The sequence below is a fragment of the Nomascus leucogenys genome, chromosome 5 (assembly GCF_006542625.1).
Source record: "Nomascus leucogenys isolate Asia chromosome 5, Asia_NLE_v1, whole genome shotgun sequence".
Classification (NCBI taxonomy): Eukaryota; Metazoa; Chordata; class Mammalia; order Primates; family Hylobatidae; genus Nomascus; species Nomascus leucogenys.
This window is the reverse complement of record NC_044385.1, coordinates 29,397,150-29,418,627: the sequence shown is the minus strand read 5'-3', so window position 1 is coordinate 29,418,627 and position 21,478 is coordinate 29,397,150. Positions and strand designations below refer to the sequence as shown.

The window sequence follows — 21,478 nt, the reverse complement described above, 5'->3', positions numbered from 1 at the left end:
GACAGTAAAATAAAAGATGAGAAAATGAAGATGTAGAGAAGAGAGAAGGGGAAAAGAATCTTTCTTTAAATTTTAATTTGTGAATATCTCTGAGTTTAAAATAAATAAGCTGCATATCTCAGTAGCTAGTATTACGCTGGAAAGAAACTCTTGTCCAGAAAATTTTTTTCTTACTTTAGACAGAAGTGACATCTACAAGGTGCTTATATAAGGAAAAGCATTCCTAATTAGTCATTCCCTTAATGACTTGAATTTCAGAGTTTTTTCTCAAGTTTATTCAGCCATATTTTCCATTAACTTTTAAATTAATTCATGTAAACATATGTATGCATATAATTTCTGTTCTAACATCCCACTAAATAAATGTGAATCCCTTAAAATAATATAATTTTGTTTTATTTATAATACATAATTAAATAATGTTAATTATTTATATTTAGGTTCTATGTACCTAAAGTTAACTTATGATCATCTGTATTGGTCTTAAACTCACATCACTGAAATGATTCAATTTATTTTACCTCTTTTTTTGTTTATATATCTATACCAAAATCAACCTCCTTGTTTGCTATTATTTGAGTATTAAAATTTTTGAGTTTTCCTTGCTTTTTCAAGGCAGAATTATTCCCTTTTCCCCCTTCTATGTCTTAATAAAGCATTTGCTATTGGTTTTATGGTTATATCTACCTCCCTCTAATGTAGGTGAATTCATAAAGGAGAACAATCATGCCATTTTGATACCTCCAGTTTCTCATACCAAAGTAGGCTCACAAGTAATATCGATTAACTAATAAATGCATGGTTTATGTACATGTCCTAATTTTGATGTAAAATAATTTTAGATACAAGACAGGCAGCTTTTATTTTAATTCCAATTATTCACTCTTTTTTTAATGAAACAAGATTGTAAGTAAAACAAAATTATATTTAAAGCTACAATAATTTTTTAGTAACTTATATCTATATTTGCCCAAATATATTTTATGTGGTTTTTTTGAAGGACAAATCTTATATACCAAGAAAAGGCAAAGGGGAAAGCTAATATTTTTTAGACTCTGTGTGCCCCAAATTAAACCAAGTTACACAATAGATATAGGATGAAACTAAATTTCAAACTTAGCTCTGGCTGTCTTCAAAACCACGCTTCCCGTTTATGGATGGTTTCGAGGGAGGTGAGAAAGGGCCTACTTTAAGAATATTTTCCTGGATTATGAGTGAAATTGTATTTTAAGAGTTCTGTTTACTTGAAAGCAACTACTAGACAACATATTCAACGTTATTAGCCTTTAATACTTTGTGGGAATTAGCTTCTCAGTTTCTTCAGAGATCAGGAGGTGGAAGAGACAATTCAGATGCAAGGCCCTCTCACAGGAAGTGAAGCAAGGCTTCATGGGTCCTTATGGACACTTCTTAGGCAATCTATTTGTCATGCCAGAAAAAGAACAATGAAGAGAGGAATAAGTGGGTACTTGTCATCTACTTAGTATTTTCATCTTTGAAACACCATCTGAAATTCTGAAACAACAGAAATCCTGTTCAACATCCTGTTGCACATTGGTTTGTAATCATTTTATGAGATGAAGGGATGTTTATAAAAATACAAATGTCTTCGACATCTCGTTCTTGATCTAATTAGCAATGTTTCTTTTAATTAATGAATACTCATGACAGTTAAAAACTGAGCTTGCTACATCCCAAAAGATAAAACTGAAGATACATTTATTGGTATATTCAGCACCATCTGAGACATTTAATGGCAAAAGTGAGACATGATATTTGCCAAAGTACTGTTATGGAATAGTCAGGGTGGAAACTTGGCTAAGATGGGAAAGACAGGTGTTAGAGCCCAATACATAAATCCCCATTTTCCTGCCTGATTTCAGAACCAGTGGAGAGAAAAATAAAAAAGACAGACAGATGGAGATAAAAACATACCTCTGTCTCAAAATTAGTAATGAAAGCTGAATTGGAAGTTTACATCTGAATCAATAATGAGCTTGCTTCTATTTAGTCCCATCATTAAATCTACCCCCTAGTCAGGAACAGAGGAGGAAAACTAGGCCTATCCCTGTAAATCTGAAAGGAAGTGAGAGCAAAGGATATTTGCTTCCCATAAATAGGCTGGCTTTCAAGAGGTGGGGGGAAGGGGCTAAATTAGGTTGGATCAACTCCTTTCCTGATGCACAAACTGAAAACCCACTCCTTCTTCCTTGACATACTGAAGGGCAGAGAGAAGCCCATGAAAACATGAGGAATGGGAAATATGTACTTCCCACTAACTAGATTTGTAGGGTTGGCAAGGAAGCAAGGTTAGAGGAGAGTTTTAGAATGGTAGAAGCTTGTACATGTTCGTCAGAGCTACTTGAGGGAGAAGGCTTGAAAATACAGAAGAGAAAAAAATAACCAAATAAACATGGACCCAGAAAAGGTGAGAGAGGATGCAGTGAAGATCGTTAAATTGTAGGCTTAAACAAGTGGAAGAAGACCTGAACAAGGTTAAGAAGGAATAAAATTAACGTAGGATCATGTATGGATACTTTTGTGGGAAAGGTCAGATGTTAAAATAATTAATGTTTGAATACCTCAATATTGTGGTTGATCTTCCAGAGTAATCTTTAGAAGAATGAGAGAGGGTGGAATGTTTAGTGGTACTGGGGGCCAGCTAGATTTGAAATCCACAAATAGCAGTCTGCCTGGTTATGTAATTTATTCCAGCAGTTATCAACAACCTGATATTGTAGGCATGCAGAATGATAGTAGTAATAACAGCTAATATTTATTGAATGCTTACTGTGAGCCAAGTACTCTTGTAAGTGCTTTACATGAATTATTTCTTTTAATCCTCACATATCCTATGAGATAGACTATTACTTCCAATTATCAATGAGGCACAAGGAGATTAATAAGCAGCCCAATGTCAGTGTTAGTATTTGATGGTCTAGAACAGAGCCCACATGTACAATGACTACATGACACTATCGCTTAGGGAAAAAAAAGCTAGCATTTGTTGAGTACTTATTTTGTGTCAACCACTGTTCGAAGTGCCTTAGCTTTTGAACAGCTCAAAGGTACTAAAGATTTAGTACTTTTAGTCTTTATCAACCTTATAAGGTAGTTCCATTACTATGGAGGGGAAAACAGATACAGTGAGGTTATGTAATGCAGGTTAAAATTACAAAAGTAATAAAAGGTGGAGGTGGGAATTTGGATTTTGTTAATCTGCCTCCAGAACCCATGCTCATAACCACCAAGCTCTCCTGCATAGTTGAATTGATTCTCGTTTGGGGTATGGCCCAGTGAGTATGGCAAGATGATTGATGTTAGAGCCTTGTGTGATTAACATAATCAACAATGGGACTCAGATGAGCAGGGAACTAAGTGAGGATGAAAAGGAGACAGTAGATTAGGAAAGGTTGGAAGAATCAATTGACTTGAGATCTCCAGGGAATGAACTTATGGGTAACAAGAATAAGAATATGAGATAACTAACAGACCAGAAAGTTGTGGTAAGAGGGTGAGATATTGATCTTTAAGGTTATATAATTACACAGAGCAGTCTGGATGATGGGGATGTATGAGGTGTGGTCACCATTCCCTATATGTGAAGGTCAGTGAACATGAAGGTATCAAAGAACTATGAAGCTATAATATTGGGATGGGTTGCCATCTGTATATGAAATCACCTAAAATTATCTAGGAACATGCAGTAAAAAGGAAGACTGGACCATGTGCCAAAGGCTATTGTGAATATGGGGGAATAACCAGGAAGTCAGTTTATGATAACTACAATAGGGAAAAATATGAAATATTCAGATTACAAAAAAGTAGATGAGGGCGGGCATGGTGGCTCATGCTTGTAATCCCAGCAATTTGGGAGGCCGAGGCAGGTGGATCACCCAAGGTCAGGAGTTCGAGACCAGCCTGGCCAACTTGGCAAAACCCTGTCTCTACTAAAAATACTAAAATTAGCCAGGTGTGGTGGCAGGTGCCTATAATCCCAGCTACTCGGGAGGCTGAGGCAGGAGAACCATTTGAACCCGGGCGTCGGAGGTTGCAGTGAGCCAAGATTTCACCACTGCACTCCAGCCTGGGCAAAAGAGCAAGACTATGCCTAAAAACAAAAAGAAAAAAGTAGATGAGTACCACATTGAAAGTGGCAATGGGGAACTGAGTTAAGGAAAACCTTTCTGTGGTGACTGTGATACAAAGGAATACTAAAATGCTTTGCTCAGTATGGCAGCAAGGGAAGTGGTTTTCTAGAGGAGTAGGAAGTTCATTTATAATAAAAATACATTTATTGAAAAGTTTGAGGCAGAGGGAGATTGTTTCATATAGATGGAATAGGGGCTCCACAGGGCAAGGTTGAAAATATTGTAGGCAAGGAAATCACAAGTCTTCAGAAAAGTAGTGCAGTAATTTGAGAACGAGTATACCAAAGAATATGGTTAAAAGAGAGATATTATTAATTTGGCAGAAAATTATTTGGTCATAAGCAATTTGACTAAAAAGCAAATGGATCAATAGTTGCTTGATCCAACCATCTTCTATTGTGGATAAACTTAAGTTGCTGTACTGTCCTTATTTTAAATACTACAGTAATGATAGACTGAAAGTAAATTATGTATTCGAAAGTACAAAGAAGAACTATTTTCTCAAATTTTGAAAAATGGAAAAAATAAAGACATATGCAAACAACCCAATAGTACACCCAAAAATCCAGAGAGTAGAGCTTTTGTTCATTTTAGAGATCAGTTTTTCGATCAAAATTTATATTGACCAAATTATTTTTCCTCTAATTACTTTGTGACCAAATTATGTTGCCAGCAGAGAGACTTAAAGTTTGAGTGGTGATAAAAGATAACGGGATTGTGAAGAATAGTTGTATTTTCTGGGCTTTCTACTATCAAATAGTTGAATTTTCTGGGCCTTCTACTATCAAGATCAGAACAAAATAGGAAAACAAAAGATAATCTAAAAATATACAATTTTATTGAAGGATAACATACAGAAAAGTGAAAAAAATTCTAATCACTTAGCTCAATTACTAATCACAAAATGGCAGGTATAATCTATATCTAATAGATACTTTAATAATTTTCGTGTAAGAAGCCACAAGTTTATAGAAGAAGACTACATAACGGCTCAGTGTTCTGAAAATCTTTAACATCTGGATGCAAGATTGTGGCCAGTCAGATAAGGGCAATATAGCATTTCCCTCTGAGGCATTCAACCATCTTGATGAAACCTAAAATGGCTTCTTCCTTCTTCAAAGACTAGTGGGAAATCAGTTTTTTGCAGAATCCCATATAACACTAGAAATAAAGTTTGACAAATGCCCAATTCTATTATTACATTTTCTTTAACAAAAGAAAATTTTCATTCACTTGTCTAGTTCTGTAATCCTGGAGGTTTTTCTTTCAGCACCAAATTATCTTGGAAGCTATCTTTTAAACTCAAACTATGAAATCATTTGTAAGTCAGATCACCTGTAGAAGAATCCAAGTAAATGAAAACACTAGGTATCCAGAGGAAAAGAGTATATAGTAGAAGGTTTGTAGGAGGATGGTGGTCATAAAAACATATTTTGTGATTTTCTTCTATTTTTCTTAGGGCACACAGTCATTATTATTATGCATAATAAGCCAGCTCAGAAAATGTAGAAATGGTGCATAAGGGAGTCATAGCGAAGTCTAGAAATCACTATGGAATTTCATATCCACTTCTACTGTTCTACTGAAAATATCTCTTGGTAAGGCCACCAGGAATCTCCTAAGTGTAAACATGTGGGACCTCTCTGAGATCTGCACACTGCGCATCACACTTCAGTTCTCGAAACCTCCTTTGGCCTTTGTGACATTATGGTCATCTTTTTCTCCTTCTCTGGTCATTTCTTCTCAGTCGTCTTCAGTAATTTCTGTATGTCTGGTATATTCTGATATCATATGGGACTATTTATAGTTCTTTAGTTCCAAACTTATTTAAAGGTTCTGTTACTTTGCACTCTTGTTGTTTTCTGACAACGCCTTGCCACACCTTATACAACAAACTCCTTCTCTTCCTTCCCAATACTGCTCAAACACCAGCCATCCTAACTCCACAGAATAGTGTATTTCTAGTATATATATATATGTGTGTGTGTGTGTGTGTGTCTGTGTGTGTATGTGTATCTCCACATCAACATTTATCAGAATTACCTAATTATTCATAAACTTATCAAGATTGTGACTCAAATGGAAGAGCAGGAATCAGTCTTGAGAGGCTGCAGATAAAGGAGATCAATGAAGCCATACTGGAGGTAGAGGGTGGAGTAGGGGCAGGGGTAGGGTGTTTATAGGGTTTAGAGAAAGCAGCAAGCCTAGAGAAATCGCCTAAGCAAGAAAACAAGCAATTTTAGTCTGGTTTTTTCAAGGATCAGTAAAATAGTGGCCTGATATTTACATGTAAAGATATAATTGTTTAGTGAGGAAGATGTCCCAGAAGTTTCTTTAAATGGAATCTTTTTCGCAAAGTCTTTCAAAATAGGGTTGAAGAGAAATCCTCTTTCTTTTCTCACATTCATTGAATTACAGTATAATATCAGCCACAAGAACAGAATCCGCTGCTGCAGAGGTCACCCGTCACCTTCTAATTACCATTCCAGGTGTGCATTCTCCGTCCTCATGCTGTTCCACCTCTTCGTAGCATCTGACACTTCTGACCTCCTTCATGAAACGGTCTTCTCCCTTGTGTCCTGCTTCTCCTCCCTCACTGTTTGCTCTTTTGAGTGCCCTTCATGGGCTTCTCTTCTCCCACTTATTTCTTTAATGTGCACACTCCTAAGACTTTCCCCTTGGCTCTTCTCAGTCTACACTCTCCCTCAGTAACCCCATCCATTTTTCACACCTTTAGCTGTTTTTATTTAGAAAACACTCCAGTTGCTAGCTACGACCTCTTTTTTAAGTTTCAGACCCACTCTTACAACAATACACTGGACCTCTCAACCTGAATGTTTTAAGGGAAGCTCAGTCCTAATAACTCCAAAACAGATACTAATATTCCTCTTTCTACCTTCTCTGACTTGGTTCCAAACCCAAGCTTTTCCATGACTCCACATTCTCTTACATTCCTCTTAATTAATCCAGTATCAATGCCTTTTGATTCTACTCTATGGAATGTTTCCCCATCTATCTCATCCTTTATTTTCATTGCTCTTTTTTCCTTACCTCTGAATAAGAAATTTTAACCTCTCTGTAGACCTGTGGTTTTATATCAGTTATTCAGGTCACGATAGATTGTCTACTCTATGCCAGTTATGGAAATAAGCAATAGTTAGGGTTCTTAGCCCTGGCTGCACATCAGCTTTAAAAAACAAAACCAAACTAGGCCAGGCACGGTGGCTCACGCCCATAATCCCAACACTTTGGAAGGCCGAGGCAGGCAGAACACCTGAGGTCAGGAGTTTGATACCAGCCTGGCCAACATGGTAAAACCCCATGTCTACTAAAAACACAAAAATTAGCTGGGCGTGGTGGTGTGTACTTGTAGTCCCAGCTACTGGGGAGGCTGAGGTGGGAGAATTGCTTGAACCCAGGAGGCAGTGGTTGCCACTGCACTCCAACTTGGGTGACAGAGTGAGACCCCGTCTCAAAAAAACAAAAAACAAACAAAAAAACAACCCCACTAACTAAACTAGACAAATGCTGAGACACATGCTTCAAAGATTCTGAATGAGTTAATTTAGGGAAGAGCTTGAACATCAGTGTTTTTCAAATTCTTCTAACGTGCAGCCAGAGTTGAGAACCAACAACTTGTCGTATGTAGAGGCCAAGAAAATGGACACAGTCCTTGTCCTTTTGAAACGTAAACTGGACTTGGGGAGATAGACATTATAAAACAGTTACTCATATATGCATACAATTAGTTATAAGTGCCATGAAGAAAATGAAAAGGGTCCCATGAGAGAAAGAATAGAATAGGACAATCTAATTTAGAATGTGTGTGGGTCATGAAAAGTCTTTCTAAAGAAATGATATTTAGTGTGAATTTTTAAGGATGAGTGTGATTTGGCCAGGCAAATAAGCAGATGGAAAAAAAAACATTTTTGGTGAGTTTGAGTCATGGATATAACTGGCATGTATTGAAGAAATGGAAAAAAAATGTGGCTGCTGTGTAGTGAGGGATGAGAGAGTGGCTAAAATGAGGTTGGAACAGAAAAGAATGGGCCTTGTTAAGGATTTATGAGATCTTCTTAGGTGCATTGAAAAGCTAATGACAGCTTTTTATTAAGGAACTAAAATACTTGTTTTATTTTTATTACTTGGACTTCCTTGCAGATAGGGGGTAAGCACAGCAGATGGAGAGAACCTGTAAGTGTGAAGCACTTCGGTAAAGATATTATGGTTGTTTGGACAAGGATGGTGGCCATGGATATGAATAGAAGCCTATGGATTCAAGATGTATTTTGGAGCTAGAATTAATAGAACTCGTTAGTGGGTTGGATATATGGGGTAGGGGAAAATCAGTAGTCATCATGGATGATTCTCGGGTTTTTGACTTAAGAAGCTGAGGAGCTGGTGGTGCCATTTGGTTTTTAAAAAATAGGCTTTATATTTTAGAGCAGTTTTAGATTTATAGAAAAATTGATAGGAAGTCACAGAAATTTCCTATATACTGCCTTCCACTTACACATGCACACCCTTCCCCACTGTCAACATCCTGCATCATCCAACATCCAATAAATGGTGCATTTATTACTATTAATGAAGCTACATGGATATGTCATTAGCACCCAAAGTCCATAGTTTACATTAGGTTTCATTCCTGATGCTCTATGTTCTATGGGTTTAACAAATACATAATGACATATATCCACCATAGTAGTATCATACAGAGTAGTTTCACTGCCCTAAAAATCTCCTGTGCTCTGCCTCTTCATCCCTCCCTCCCTACAACCTCTGAAAGCCACTGATCCTTTTACTATCTGTCTCCAAAGTGTTCTCTTTTCCAGAATGTCAGATTGTTGGAGTCATACAGCCTTTTAAGATTGGCTTCTTTCACTTAGTAATATGTTTTTAAGGTTTCTGCATGTCTTTTCATGGTGTGATAAGTCATTGTTTTTTAGTGCTAAATATTATTTCATTGTTAGAGGTACCACAGTATATTTATCCAACATCTTGGCTGCCTCCAAGTTTTGGCAATTATGTAAACAGCTGCTATAAACATTTTTGTGCAGGTGTTTGTGCAGATGTGAGTTTTCAAGTCAATTGGGTAAATATATAAGAACACAATTACTAGATTATATGGTAAGAGTACATTTAGTTCTGTAAAAAACTGTCAAACTGTATTCCAAAGTGCCTGTATCATTTTGCGTTCCCACCAGCAATAAATGAGAGTTCCTGTTGCTCCACACCCATTGCTAGCATTTGGTGGTATCAGTGTTCTGTATTTTGTCCATTTCAGTTGGTATACAGTGATATTCCTTAATGACATATGATAATGACCATCTTTTCATATACTTATTTGCCATCTGTGTATCTTCTTTGGGGAGGTGTCCAGGTATTTTGCCCATTCTATAATTTATTTAAATTCCAGTAATTTAACTTCCAGTACAGTGTTGAAAAGAAGTGATGAGAGGAGACATCCTTGCCTTGTTCCTGATCTTAGTGGGATAAAGATTCTAATTTCTCACTGTTGAGATGAAATGGAAATTCGTCCATTTCATCTAGGTTATCAAATTTGTGGGCATGGAGTCATTTATAATATTCCTTTTTATTACCCTTTTAATATCCATGAGATCTGTAGTAATGTCTTCCCTTTCATTTCTGATATTAATAATTTGCATCTTCTTTCCTTTTTTTTTGTTAGCCTGGATAGGGAATAATTAATTTCATTTATCTTTCCAAAGAACCAGCTTTTGGTTTGTTGATTTTCCCTATTGATTTTCTGTTTTCAATTTTATTATTTTGTGCTCTAATTTTTATTACTTCTTTTCTTCTGCTTGCCTTGGAATAAATGTGCTATTCTTTTTTCAGTTTCCTAATATGGAAGCTTAGATTATCGATTTTATATATTTTTTCTAATATATGCGTTCAGTGCAATAAATTTTCCTTTAAGCCTTGCTTTTGTTGAATCCCACAAATGTTGATAAGCTATATTTCAATTTTAATTTATTTCAAAGAATCTAAAATTTTCTCTTGAGGTTTCTTTTTTGTTCCACGTGATAAAGTGTGTTGTTTAATCTTCAAGTATTTGGGAGGTCTCCAGCTTTCTTTCTGTTATTGATTTCTAGTTTAATTACACTGTGGTCTCAGCATACTTTGTCTGATTTCTGTTCTTTTAAATTTGTTAAGATGTGTTTTATGGCCCAGGATGAGTGTTCTATGTGAGTGTTTAGGCAAGTGTTCTATATGAGTCTGAGAAGACTCTAGTCATTTCTGATAGAGAGGTGTTGAATTCTCCCACTATAATAGTGGATTCATCTATTTCTTCCTACAGCTATCAGATTTTGCCTCACATATTTTGATGCTTTGTTGCTAGGCATATACACTTTACAAATTGTTGTGTCTTCTTGGGAAATTGAGTGCTTTATCATTATGTATTACCCCTCTTTATCCCTGATAATTTTCCATACTTTGAAGTCTGCTGTACCTGAAATTAATATAGCTACTCCCAGTTTCTTTTTATTATTGTTAGCCTGGTATATCTTTCTCTGGCCCTTTACTTTTAATCTATATGCATCTTTATATTTGAACTGGGTTTCTTTTAGACTACTTATAATTGGGTCTTCTTTTTTTATCCACTCTGACAATCTCTATCTTTCAATTGATGTATTTAGACCATTAATGTTTAAAGTGATTATTGATATTAGATACAGATATTAGTTGGATTAATATCTACCATATTTGATATTGATTTTTATTTGCGCCCCTTGTTCTTTGCTTCTTATTTTGTCTTACACTCTTTTTCTGTCCTTTGTGATTTTAATTGCATATTTTATGATTCCATTTTGTCTACTTTTTTAGTATGTAAGCTGCATTTCTTTTTTTTTAACTTAAATTAGTAGTTGCCCTAAAGTTTGCAATACACATTTGCAACTCATCCAACTCCACTTTCAAGTAACACTATACCACTTCATAGGTAGTACAAGTACCTTATAATAACAAAATAATTATCATTTCTCCATCCCATCTCTTGTATTATTAGTCATTTATTATACTTGCACATAAGCATTTATATGCATATGCTCATAATTGAATACCTTGACGCTATTATTTTGAACAAACTGTTCTCTATTAGATCAGTTAAGAATAATAAAAATAAAAGGCTTTATTTTACCTTGATTTATTTCTTCTCTGATCTTCCTTTTTTTTAAAAAAATGTAGATCTGATTTTTTGGCCTATATCATTTTCTTTTTTTTTTTTTTCTTGTTTTTTCTCAACTCTTATTTTAGATTCAGGGGGCACACATGCAGGTTTGTTATATGGATAAATTGTGGGTTGTTAGGGTTTAATGTACAAATGATTTTGTCACCCAGGTGGTGAGCATAGTATCTCATAAGTAGTTTTTCAGCCCTCACACTTCTCCTTTCTTTCCCCTTCAAATAGGGCCTAGTGTCTATTGTTCCCATCTTTGTGTCTGTGTGTGTACTTAATGTTTAGCTCACACTTATAAGTGAAAACACTGTGATATTTCATTTTCATTCTCTCTGAAAACTCCTTTTAATATTTCTTGTAAGGCATGTCTACTGGCAATAAATTCTCTTAATTTTTCTTTATCTGAGAAAGTCTTTATTTCTCTTTTATATTAGAAGGATAATTTTATAGGGTAGAGTCTAGGCTGGTGGCATTTTTCTCTAAAACTTTAAATATTTCACTCTATTCTCTTGCATGAAATCACTTGCATGGTTTCTGAGGAGAAATTGGATGTAAAATTCTTACTTTGCTCTTAGGGTAAGGTGTTTTTTTCTTTGCGTCTTTTCAAGATTTTTTCTTTACCTTTGATTTTCTGAGATTGAAAGTAATTTGCCTACTGTGGTTTTGTTCTTAGTAAAATTTATCCTGCTTGATTTTTGTTGAGCTTTCTGGGCCTGTGATTTGGTGTCTCACATCAGTTTGGGTAAATTCCCAGTCTTTCTTGCTTTAAATATTTCTTCTGTCCCTTTCTCTTACTCTTCCCCTTATGTTATTTTTATTACACATATGTTACACCTTTTGTATTTGTCCCACAGCTCTTGGATATTCTGTTTCATTTTTAACAGACTTTCTTCTCTGTGCTTTTCCATTTTGGAGGTTTCCATTGACATATCCTCAAGTTCAGAGATTCTTCCCTCAACCATGTCCAATCTACTAATAAACCCATCAAAGCCATTCTTCATTTCTGCTACAGTGTTGGTTCTTTAATAGTTTTCCATCTCTCTGCTTACATTGGCCATCTTCCTTGCATGCTGTGTACTTTATTCATTAAGCCCTTAGCATATTAATCTTAGTTATGATAAATCCTGGTCTGATAATTACAACATTCCTGCCATATCTGAGACTGGTTCTGATGCCTGATTTGTCTCTTTAACTGCCTGTGTTTCCACAGAGGCTGTATCTTCTAGTTTCACACACCAGTATGGCCTGCTTCAGACTTTTTTCTGAATTTACCTTTTAAAGGAAATGTGGGCCTGGCGCAGTGGCTCATGCCTGTAATTCCAGCACTTTGGGAGGCCGAGGCAGGCAAATCACAAGGTCAGGAGATGGAGACCATCTTGACCAACATGGTGAAACCTCATTTTTACTAAAATACAAAAAAATTAGCCAGGCATGGTGGCACACACCCGTAAACCCAGCTACTCAGGAGGCTGAGGCAGGGGAATCACTTGAACCAGGGAGGTGGAGGTTGCCGTGAGCCGAGATCGCTCCACTGCACTCCAGCCTGGCGACAGAGCAAGACTCCGTCTCAAAAAAATAAATAAAAAATAAATAAAGGAGATGTGAAAAACAAGAGATTATCATTTTATACAGAATTAAGTCCAAATTTTCAGCCTTCTAGAATAGACCCCAATCTTTACAAGCTCACCTCTAATAATAACCTCATGCTTAAACTGGCCAACTTCATGTTTCTTTAACAGAGGCATATGGTTTCCCACAACCATGTCTTTATTTTTTAGGTAATTATATTGGTCTCAAATACCTTTCTTTTCTTTATTGCAAAGCTCTACCCATCTTTTTTTTTTTTTTAAGACGGACTCTCACACTGTCACCTGGGCTGTAGCACAATGGCGTGATCTCAGCTCACTGCAACCTCCACCTCCTGGGTTCAAGCAATTCTTCTGCCTCAGCCTCCCGAGTAGCTGGGATTACAGGTGCCCGCCACCACACTCAGCTAATTTTTTGTATTTTTAGTAGAGATGGGGTTTCAATATGCTGGCCAGGTTGGTCTCCAATTCCTGACCTCGTGATCCACCTGCCTCGGCCTCCCAAAGTGCTGGGATTACAGACGTGAGCCACTGTGCCTGGCCAGCTCTACCCATCTTTAGAACAAATTTGAATATTTTTTACACAGAACATATACATTTACTGCAGCCTTTGATGTATACCTCTTCAACAGTTATTAGAGGGCACTTACTACTGGCTAGTTATGTAATAATCACAAAACCGTTCTCCTAATCCCAACCACCCCCACCACTGAGAAGAGCTTAATGGGAGTGATAACTTTTTATTTGCCTCTGTGCCTATTTTGGATCTAGCAAGGTGGACCCTTTCTCAGTATTCTATTTAAAATTTTTCATTCTGATAAACATTTCATTAGGATGTTTAATGTATGAACATATGGATGAAGATGTCAAAATGATTGCTAAATATATACATTTTAGTTAACTAGCTACATCAAAGGTAATATTTCATTTGCAATGTTTATTTTCTATCATTTGAAAAAAAAATCAAAGTGTACCTTTGGTATATGAAATACATGAGGAAAAACAAATGTGTTCCAGAATGAAGATGGTATAGCACTATAGTTAGGAGAACCTTCTAATGGTGAATTTTCCAATAGATCTGCTTTCCCCTTGCACTATATCCCTCTGAGGAGTTCCAGACTTCTCCAAACAAACTCAAGCTGAATGCAGTTATTATTTTTCGAATACCCACTTATCTTCACCCCTGAGGAACTCAGGAAGAATAGTCTTAGAATAAGCATACAAACAACCTCATGATCTTGGCTGAAATGCCCCTTTTGATGGTGTTCTTTAGGGCTTGAGTTCTTGGAAGAGCTCCAAATGATCCCTTCAAGTTACTTTTTCAACTTTCTGGGATCCACATTTAATGTGACCCCACTCTGTAGTATGGCTCAAAACATTAAAAAATTCCTTCTTAACTAAAGTAAAACAAAGAAGACTAAAAGCATTTGACATCAGTAATAGTTTTTAAAAATATTTCTTTATGTAGATAAGCTCTGACTAGATGTATCCTTTGTGAATCCCTAATGTTTCCATGAAATTCTTATTCCTTCTGGGGTACTATATCTGAGGGTTAACTATTGTCTGAAATAACTGCTGTGGCTGAGAAATGACGATGTTTCCTTTTAGTTCTTAGCAAGACTAATTGAATATAGAATATCTTACTAAATGCCAGATTGTGACAGTGTGTTAACACTCTGACTATCTCCTAACAGCAGGGCAATTATTTGCTGAGTGGGATTTTTATAAATCCTCTGGCAGTAGTATGTCCTGATAATTATGATGAAGTACATTGGTCAGTCCCTACCCTAGCAAATATTTCATTCACAGTTCTTTGGCCCACTTGTACTTTTCTAGTTATTAGAGAGAGATCTTTACTACTCTTCCCTACTGGCTTAGTATATCATTTTTTAAAAGCAAATGTGATCAAAACATAGAACCCAAACATATTTTAGACACACCTCCTTTAGAAACTGTTTCTCTCTCGTGGTATTCAGAAATTTTTATCAAGAGGCAAGAAAATAGTTTTAAATTTTATTCCTATTTGTGGTCAGCCACTCCTTTTTGCTGCGTAATTATCATTTGTAAAAGTAAAACTTGAATTATTCCATCTATCCTGAATACTTAATCATTCTTCATACCCGGAATAAGCAGTTCCCTGGAAATCATGAGAAATTGTTATTTCTGTTATGGTAAAATATGAAATTAGAACATTAGTAATTGTGATTTGGGAATTGTAGGTGTACACTATCCTGTGTCTTATTCTTCCTATTTCATAGAAACTTGTTTTAAAAGTACACCTTGGTAACAAAGAGAAGAGAAAAAAATTAGACTATAGCTTCCCCCAGGCAATTACAAAGTAAAGGTCAGTGTATGAGTGGAAAATGGCCATAAAAAACATTTCTCATGGAATAAAATAGTAGGTGCTCCAAATAAAACAAGTATATCCATTTCTTTTCAAATCACTTGTACCGTTTTAACACTTTTCCACATAATACTTAAGTTTAAGAATAAAAACTGAGAAGAAAAGAGCCAATTGATAGATTGTTGGAAATATGGAATGGTTCAAAATATTAATGTAATGCTAAGGGTGACTGGGTAACAAATGGTACATTTGCTCGTTGCTCAACCTGACATAATTAATATTCTAGGTCATGCTTAAGTTCCCATGATGGAGAGTCTGAAGGGGGGAATTCAAGAAAAATATATATCTATTATATAACTCATTGCCATTTTTTTTTTTTTTTTTTTTTTGCCTTTTGACGAGTCAGAATCATAGCCTTTAAAAAAAATCAGTGCTTTCACACCTCATTTGCCATATTCACCACTGGGCCACCAGTCAGCAGCCGGGCCTGATGCAAGGAGGTCAGTCAGAAGCTATTAGCAGAGTCGTCTCCTGAGATTTCTTGGGTCTTATTGAGTTGAATGTTAGCATGACAGTACTGCAAATAACTCAGTTGTAGGCTTTTTCTTTTTTTTTTAAACAGTTAGCACAGATTTCCCCATAGTGTTGGTCACTCTAGAAAATTATTGCTGAAAATGAAGTCCCCAAAGCTAGCTTGGCAGTAGCCCTTCCAAGTTGTGAAAAATGTGAAAACTGAAAAATATGCCATAGTCCCTGAGGATTAACCCTGTCTTTTGTGACTCATAGTAATATTTTTAAAAATCAACAAGAAACCATTATTCACAAGTGGCTTACTAATGATGAAATATGGCAATCGAGACAATAGTATGTTAAGGTTGTTGTATTTATTTAAAGAAATAATAAGTAAATGAATACTGTATCAATATAAATAAATAGGGTATTTGCTTGCTACAGGGATTGTGGGAGTGCTGGACTGTTTTTATTGACATAACTTAGCAAATGTATTAAATTAATTTCTAAAATACTGACACCTTGAAGATTTTAAATGATACATTTGAAATTCAATTAAAATATATTTTCTATCTATATTTGATTTAAATTGCAAAGAGAATACACATGAGGAGGTCTCCATATAGGTTGCAAAATATAATTTAAGAAAGCTATCATGTCTACTGATCCATTTGCATTTCCCATCTAGCCTATGTATACACGTACATGCAAATGTGCAAGGAGATCAAAGAGGATTTCTAATGGGGTAAAGTTAATAGCTGGTAGCAGTTATTCAGGTAGGTAGATATTTTCAAATGATAAATTATAATCTAGCTAAATTGTATGTATTTTACCATTTTAATCTGTAAGGTTGTAGCAATGTTAATAAAAAACTAACAGACTTCAGTTTATTAGATCGTCACTGATGAGAATGGTATTCTCATATCGTTTTTATAGACTGTAGATTTAGTTATACTTTATGTCACAATAGTCTTTTAAAAATATAACATTTATTTTTTTCTTAGTACAATCAATAAATTCTAATCTTAGAAAATCACCCTAGAAATTATCTTTATAATTGCCATCCACTTAAAAATTACTGTCCATGGAAAGCTATTGTCTGTGTATTTACCTTGTCTATATTTACTGTTATAGTGAGAACATGTTAACACAACATTAAAAATGGTTTATATAACTGCCTTTAATGTTTTTCCACACAGTGTTTTTCTTGTATCAATTGTAATAGAGAATAAATCTCAAAGAAGAGCCAGTACAAAAATATTTTTAAATGTTTAAATGCATTTACATTAACTGCTTTGTATCCAATAAAACTTAGTCTTCAATTTTAAAATAGGAAAATTTGAGTTGGACGTGACTCAAGTAGGTCTTTGACAATGTGTTTTAAAGCAAATTGAAACTGTTCTGTTAAAAAAGAGAAAAATGGTATAATCTGTATATTCTTTGAAAGCAGTCAATACGATTTTGAAATAAGTCTCAAACTTTTTATTCAGATATTTATGTTGCTTTGGGAAGCAAGAGTGAAATAGAGGTTTTCATGGGCCTTTCTGAACTGTGCATTGTTATTCTAGATGAGCATTTAACATTCATTTATTGAATGCCTACTAAGTGCCATGCACCCTGCTAGGCCCTGGGGTTGCAAAAATACCTGGAACAGGCTCTCTGTGCTCCAACTTCTAGCTTGTGGAAGACATACATGCAAACATGATTTTGAAACAGTGTAATGTGATAGGTGTTGTGGTGTTATCCCCATAGTAAGGAAGCATTTGGGATAGGACATTGCGTTTGGGATGGGACGTTGCCTTTGGGATAGGACGTTGCATTTGGGATAGGATGTTTCATTTGGAATAGGATATTGCATTTGGGATAGGACGTTGACTCCAGCCTGGGTAGGTATTTGATACAGGTTAACACTTATTGCTGAGTTAGGCTGGAAATTTAAACTTTTCTTAGTTTTTCGAAGACAGATATCTTAGTTAATGCTTTGGAACTGCTGATTCCATGAAGTAAATGTAGCAAACAGGAATGTTTATAGATATGTTGATGGCATAAGAGAAATCACATTTTTAGTAGGAATGGATACATTTAATATATAGTCCAGAGTGTCTACAAAGACAACAAACAAGTCATATTGCCCTTTCAAATGTAACTTCTCCTTTTAAATATGCATTTGTGTATGATATTTACATATACACATATGTGTATATATTTTAATATAAGGCTTCATGGAACCATATATCAAAGATTGGTATCTAATACCATTAAAATATAATACCATCAAAATTTCATTCTATGCAGTTTGTATATTCAAACAACATTAAATTTTCAAAAGTGGACACTGCTAAATTTGACTTAACATTTGTCACACATACATCTATTGAACCTCTATTGTGTGGTAGGTACTCTTAACTATTTTGATGCAGTACGTGACAAAGTCATTGATAGAACAGCAAGGATAATATGACACTGCAGAGGCATAGCACCTAACCACATGAATACAGCTCTTGAAATACAGGATGTTATTTTGAGTGATGTATAATATAGTATTATAGCCTATATTATAGGCGATACCTATAGCATTATAGGTGATACCAATTTGATTATTAAAGTACAAAAGTCAAGATAGCTGCCCTTAGCTTATGTAATGAATAATAATTAAAATAATCAGTCAAATATTTGAGTACATATTTTGTACCTGAAACTTGTTCAGGCATTATGTATTTGACTTCCTATGAGTGAATGTATGACTTACACATATAGTTAAATATACATAGCATATAGTTAGAATACAAAATGAATGGCTTAGGGTCTTACTGTAATTTTTTCTTAAGTATAGTGATATAAAAGGGCTGTGTGAAAGATAGGAACTTGAGCTCACTAGTTTTTAAAATGTTTAGTGCTCAATCCTGAAAGATATTGAAATTGTTGATCTAGAGTAAAGACAAGTATGAGTATTTTATAAAATCTCCTTAGGTAAATCTGAAGTCCACCTCTGGTTAAGAACCACAGTGGTAGTTTAAAATATTCTTTAAACATAAGAAAAAATTTCATGGTACAACTGTATCTTTCTTTTATTTCATCTGAAAATTAAAGATAAAAATCAAAATTGCTTTCTTCTTCTTTAGATTCCAGGAATATACAATTCACCCTTCAGAAAAGAGCCTGATCCATGGGAGTTGCAATTACAAAAGGCAAAGCCTTTAACACACCGAAGACCTAAAGTTAAGCAGAAGGACTCCACCAGCCTTACTGATTGGCTAGCTTGTACAAGCACCCGTTCTTTTCCTCGGTCTGAAATTCTACCACCTATTAATAGAAAGCAATGTCAGGTACTAATTTGCTATATAAGAATTCTGTCATTAATTTTATTCTTGCTATTTTTTGCACTTTTTATATAACACTATCTTAATTTAACCATTTTTAACTATATAGTTTAGTGGGATTAAGTACATTCATATTTTTATGCAATCAGCTGTCACTAGAACTCTTTTCATCTTGTAGAATTAAAACTATACCCACTAAACAACTCTCCATTTCCCTTTGCCCCATCCCCTGACATGACTTGTTTCACTTAGCACAATGTTCTTAAAGTTCATCTATGTTGCAGAATGTGTCCGAATTTCCTTCTTTCTTAAAGCTGAATGATAATCTATTTTATGTACATACCACATTTTGTTTATCCATTTACCTGCCAATAGGCATTTGAGTTGCGACCACACTTTATGTATTGTGAATAATGCTGCTGTGAACATTGGTGTGAAAGATTTTCTTGAGACTGTGTTTTCATTTCTTTTAAGAATATACTCAGAAGTGGAATTGCCAGATCATATGGTAATTATATTTTTAATTATTTGAGAAACTGCCATACTATTTCCCATAGCATCTGTACACATTTTCCATTCCCATCAACAGGGCACAAGGGTTCCAATTTCTCCACATTCTTGTTGCGGTTTTGATTTGCATTTTTCTAATTGTTAGCGATGTTGAGAATCTTTTTATGTGCCTATTGGCCATTTGTGTGTCTTCTTTGAAGAAATGTCTATTCTAAGTCCTTTGCCCATTTTTGAATTGGGCTGTTTTTTGTTGTTGAGTTTTAGGAGTTCTCTATATATTCTGCGTATTAATGCCTTATCAGATACATGGTTTGCAAATATTTTCTCCCATTCTATGGGCTCCTTCTCTACTCTGTTATAGTGTCTTGCTTTTTAAAAATATAGGGCTGGGAACAGTGGCTCACACCTGTAATCCCAGCACTTTGGGAGGCCAAGGCGGACAGATCACAAGGTCAAGAGATCAAGACCATCCTGGACAACATGGTGAAACCCCATCTCTACTAAAAATACAAAAATTAGCTGGGTGTGGTGGCGCACCCTGCAGTCCCAGCTACTCGGGAGGCTGAGGCAGGAGAATCACTTGAACTCAGGAGGCGGAGGTTGCAGTGAGCCGAGATCATGCCAATGCACTCCAGCCTGGCGACCGATCTATATATATATATATATATATATATATATATATATATATATATATACACATATAGTCTATAATCTATCTATCTATCTATCTATCTATCTATCTATCTATCTAGATTATTGTTTTGTTCCATCTTTTTGACCAGAGGAAAATTATTTTTTGCAACTCTAATTTTAAATAATAAACATAAAGTAATTTACAAATATATACCAAAGAAGTGAACAAACACTTCTTTGGCATTAAATCTTGTTATAATGAATAAGAAGTTAAAACATGGATTATTTCCTAGAATCTAGATTTTTTATGTAAAAATATTGTTATACCACTACTTGTTATAACCTGTTGTTGCTGGGAATATATGTATTATCAATTTTATTGAATTTAACCTCTCATTTGATGCTATATGTCTTTATATGCCATTTTAAACATAACTTGGGTTTGAGTAATTTTAAAAATGTAAATTTGAGAATTAGAGACAGCTCAAAACAAAGCAAGACTCATAGTAGAGATGGGAAATCTTCACTATAACTAGATTGTAGTACAACAGGTTTGGCAAATGACTTCCTGAGGCTAAAGGGTAGAGTGGGGTGGGGTGAGTGATGATTGTCACCATCCTAAAAGTCCCGGAGAGCCACAGGTCTATCATCCCAATCAATAATTACGCTGCCACCATGTAGTATCAACTACATTGTGTTAGATTTGGCTCACACAGTTAAACTCCCAGAACTCCTGACCATTAGCTCCCTGCATAGGCGTGCCCTTGTGTATCTATATTGCTGTATAATAAATTACTCCAAAATCTAATGGGTTAAACCAACATACATTTGTTACTTCACAGTTTCTGTGGGTTTGCCATTCTAGGTACAGCCTTTGGTGAGTTCCTCTTACTCAAATTTTCTCATGATGCTGTAGTCCAGATGTCAGCCAGGCCAGGCACAGTGGCTCATGCCTATAATCCCAGCACTTTGGGAGGGTGAGGTGGGAGGATCACTTGAGCCCAGGAGTTCACAACCAGCCTGGGCCACATAGCGAGAGCCTGTCTCTATTTAAAAAAAAAAGATGTCAACCATGACCATGATCTCATATGAAGGCTCAGATGGAGGGTGGGGATAGGTGGGCAGTGAGATCCTCTTGGTTGGTTCCCTCACTCACATGGTTGGGTGTTGTCATGCCTCAGCCCCTCTTCACATTGGCATCTTCACAGAGCTGCCTCACAACA

At 35.5% G+C, this 21,478-nt stretch overlaps 1 protein-coding gene across 1 annotated transcript in view; it reads left to right on the top strand.

Moving 5' to 3' along the window:
• The window catches only part of SPATA17 (spermatogenesis associated 17), a 235,765-nt gene that overhangs the window by 123,652 nt on the left and 90,635 nt on the right, over window positions 1–21,478 (top strand). The window contains exon 7 of the mRNA XM_030812868.1: window positions 18,915–19,118. Within this exon, the coding sequence (XP_030668728.1) occupies window positions 18,915–19,118 (204 nt within the window). The remainder of the gene's footprint in view (window positions 1–18,914; window positions 19,119–21,478) is intronic.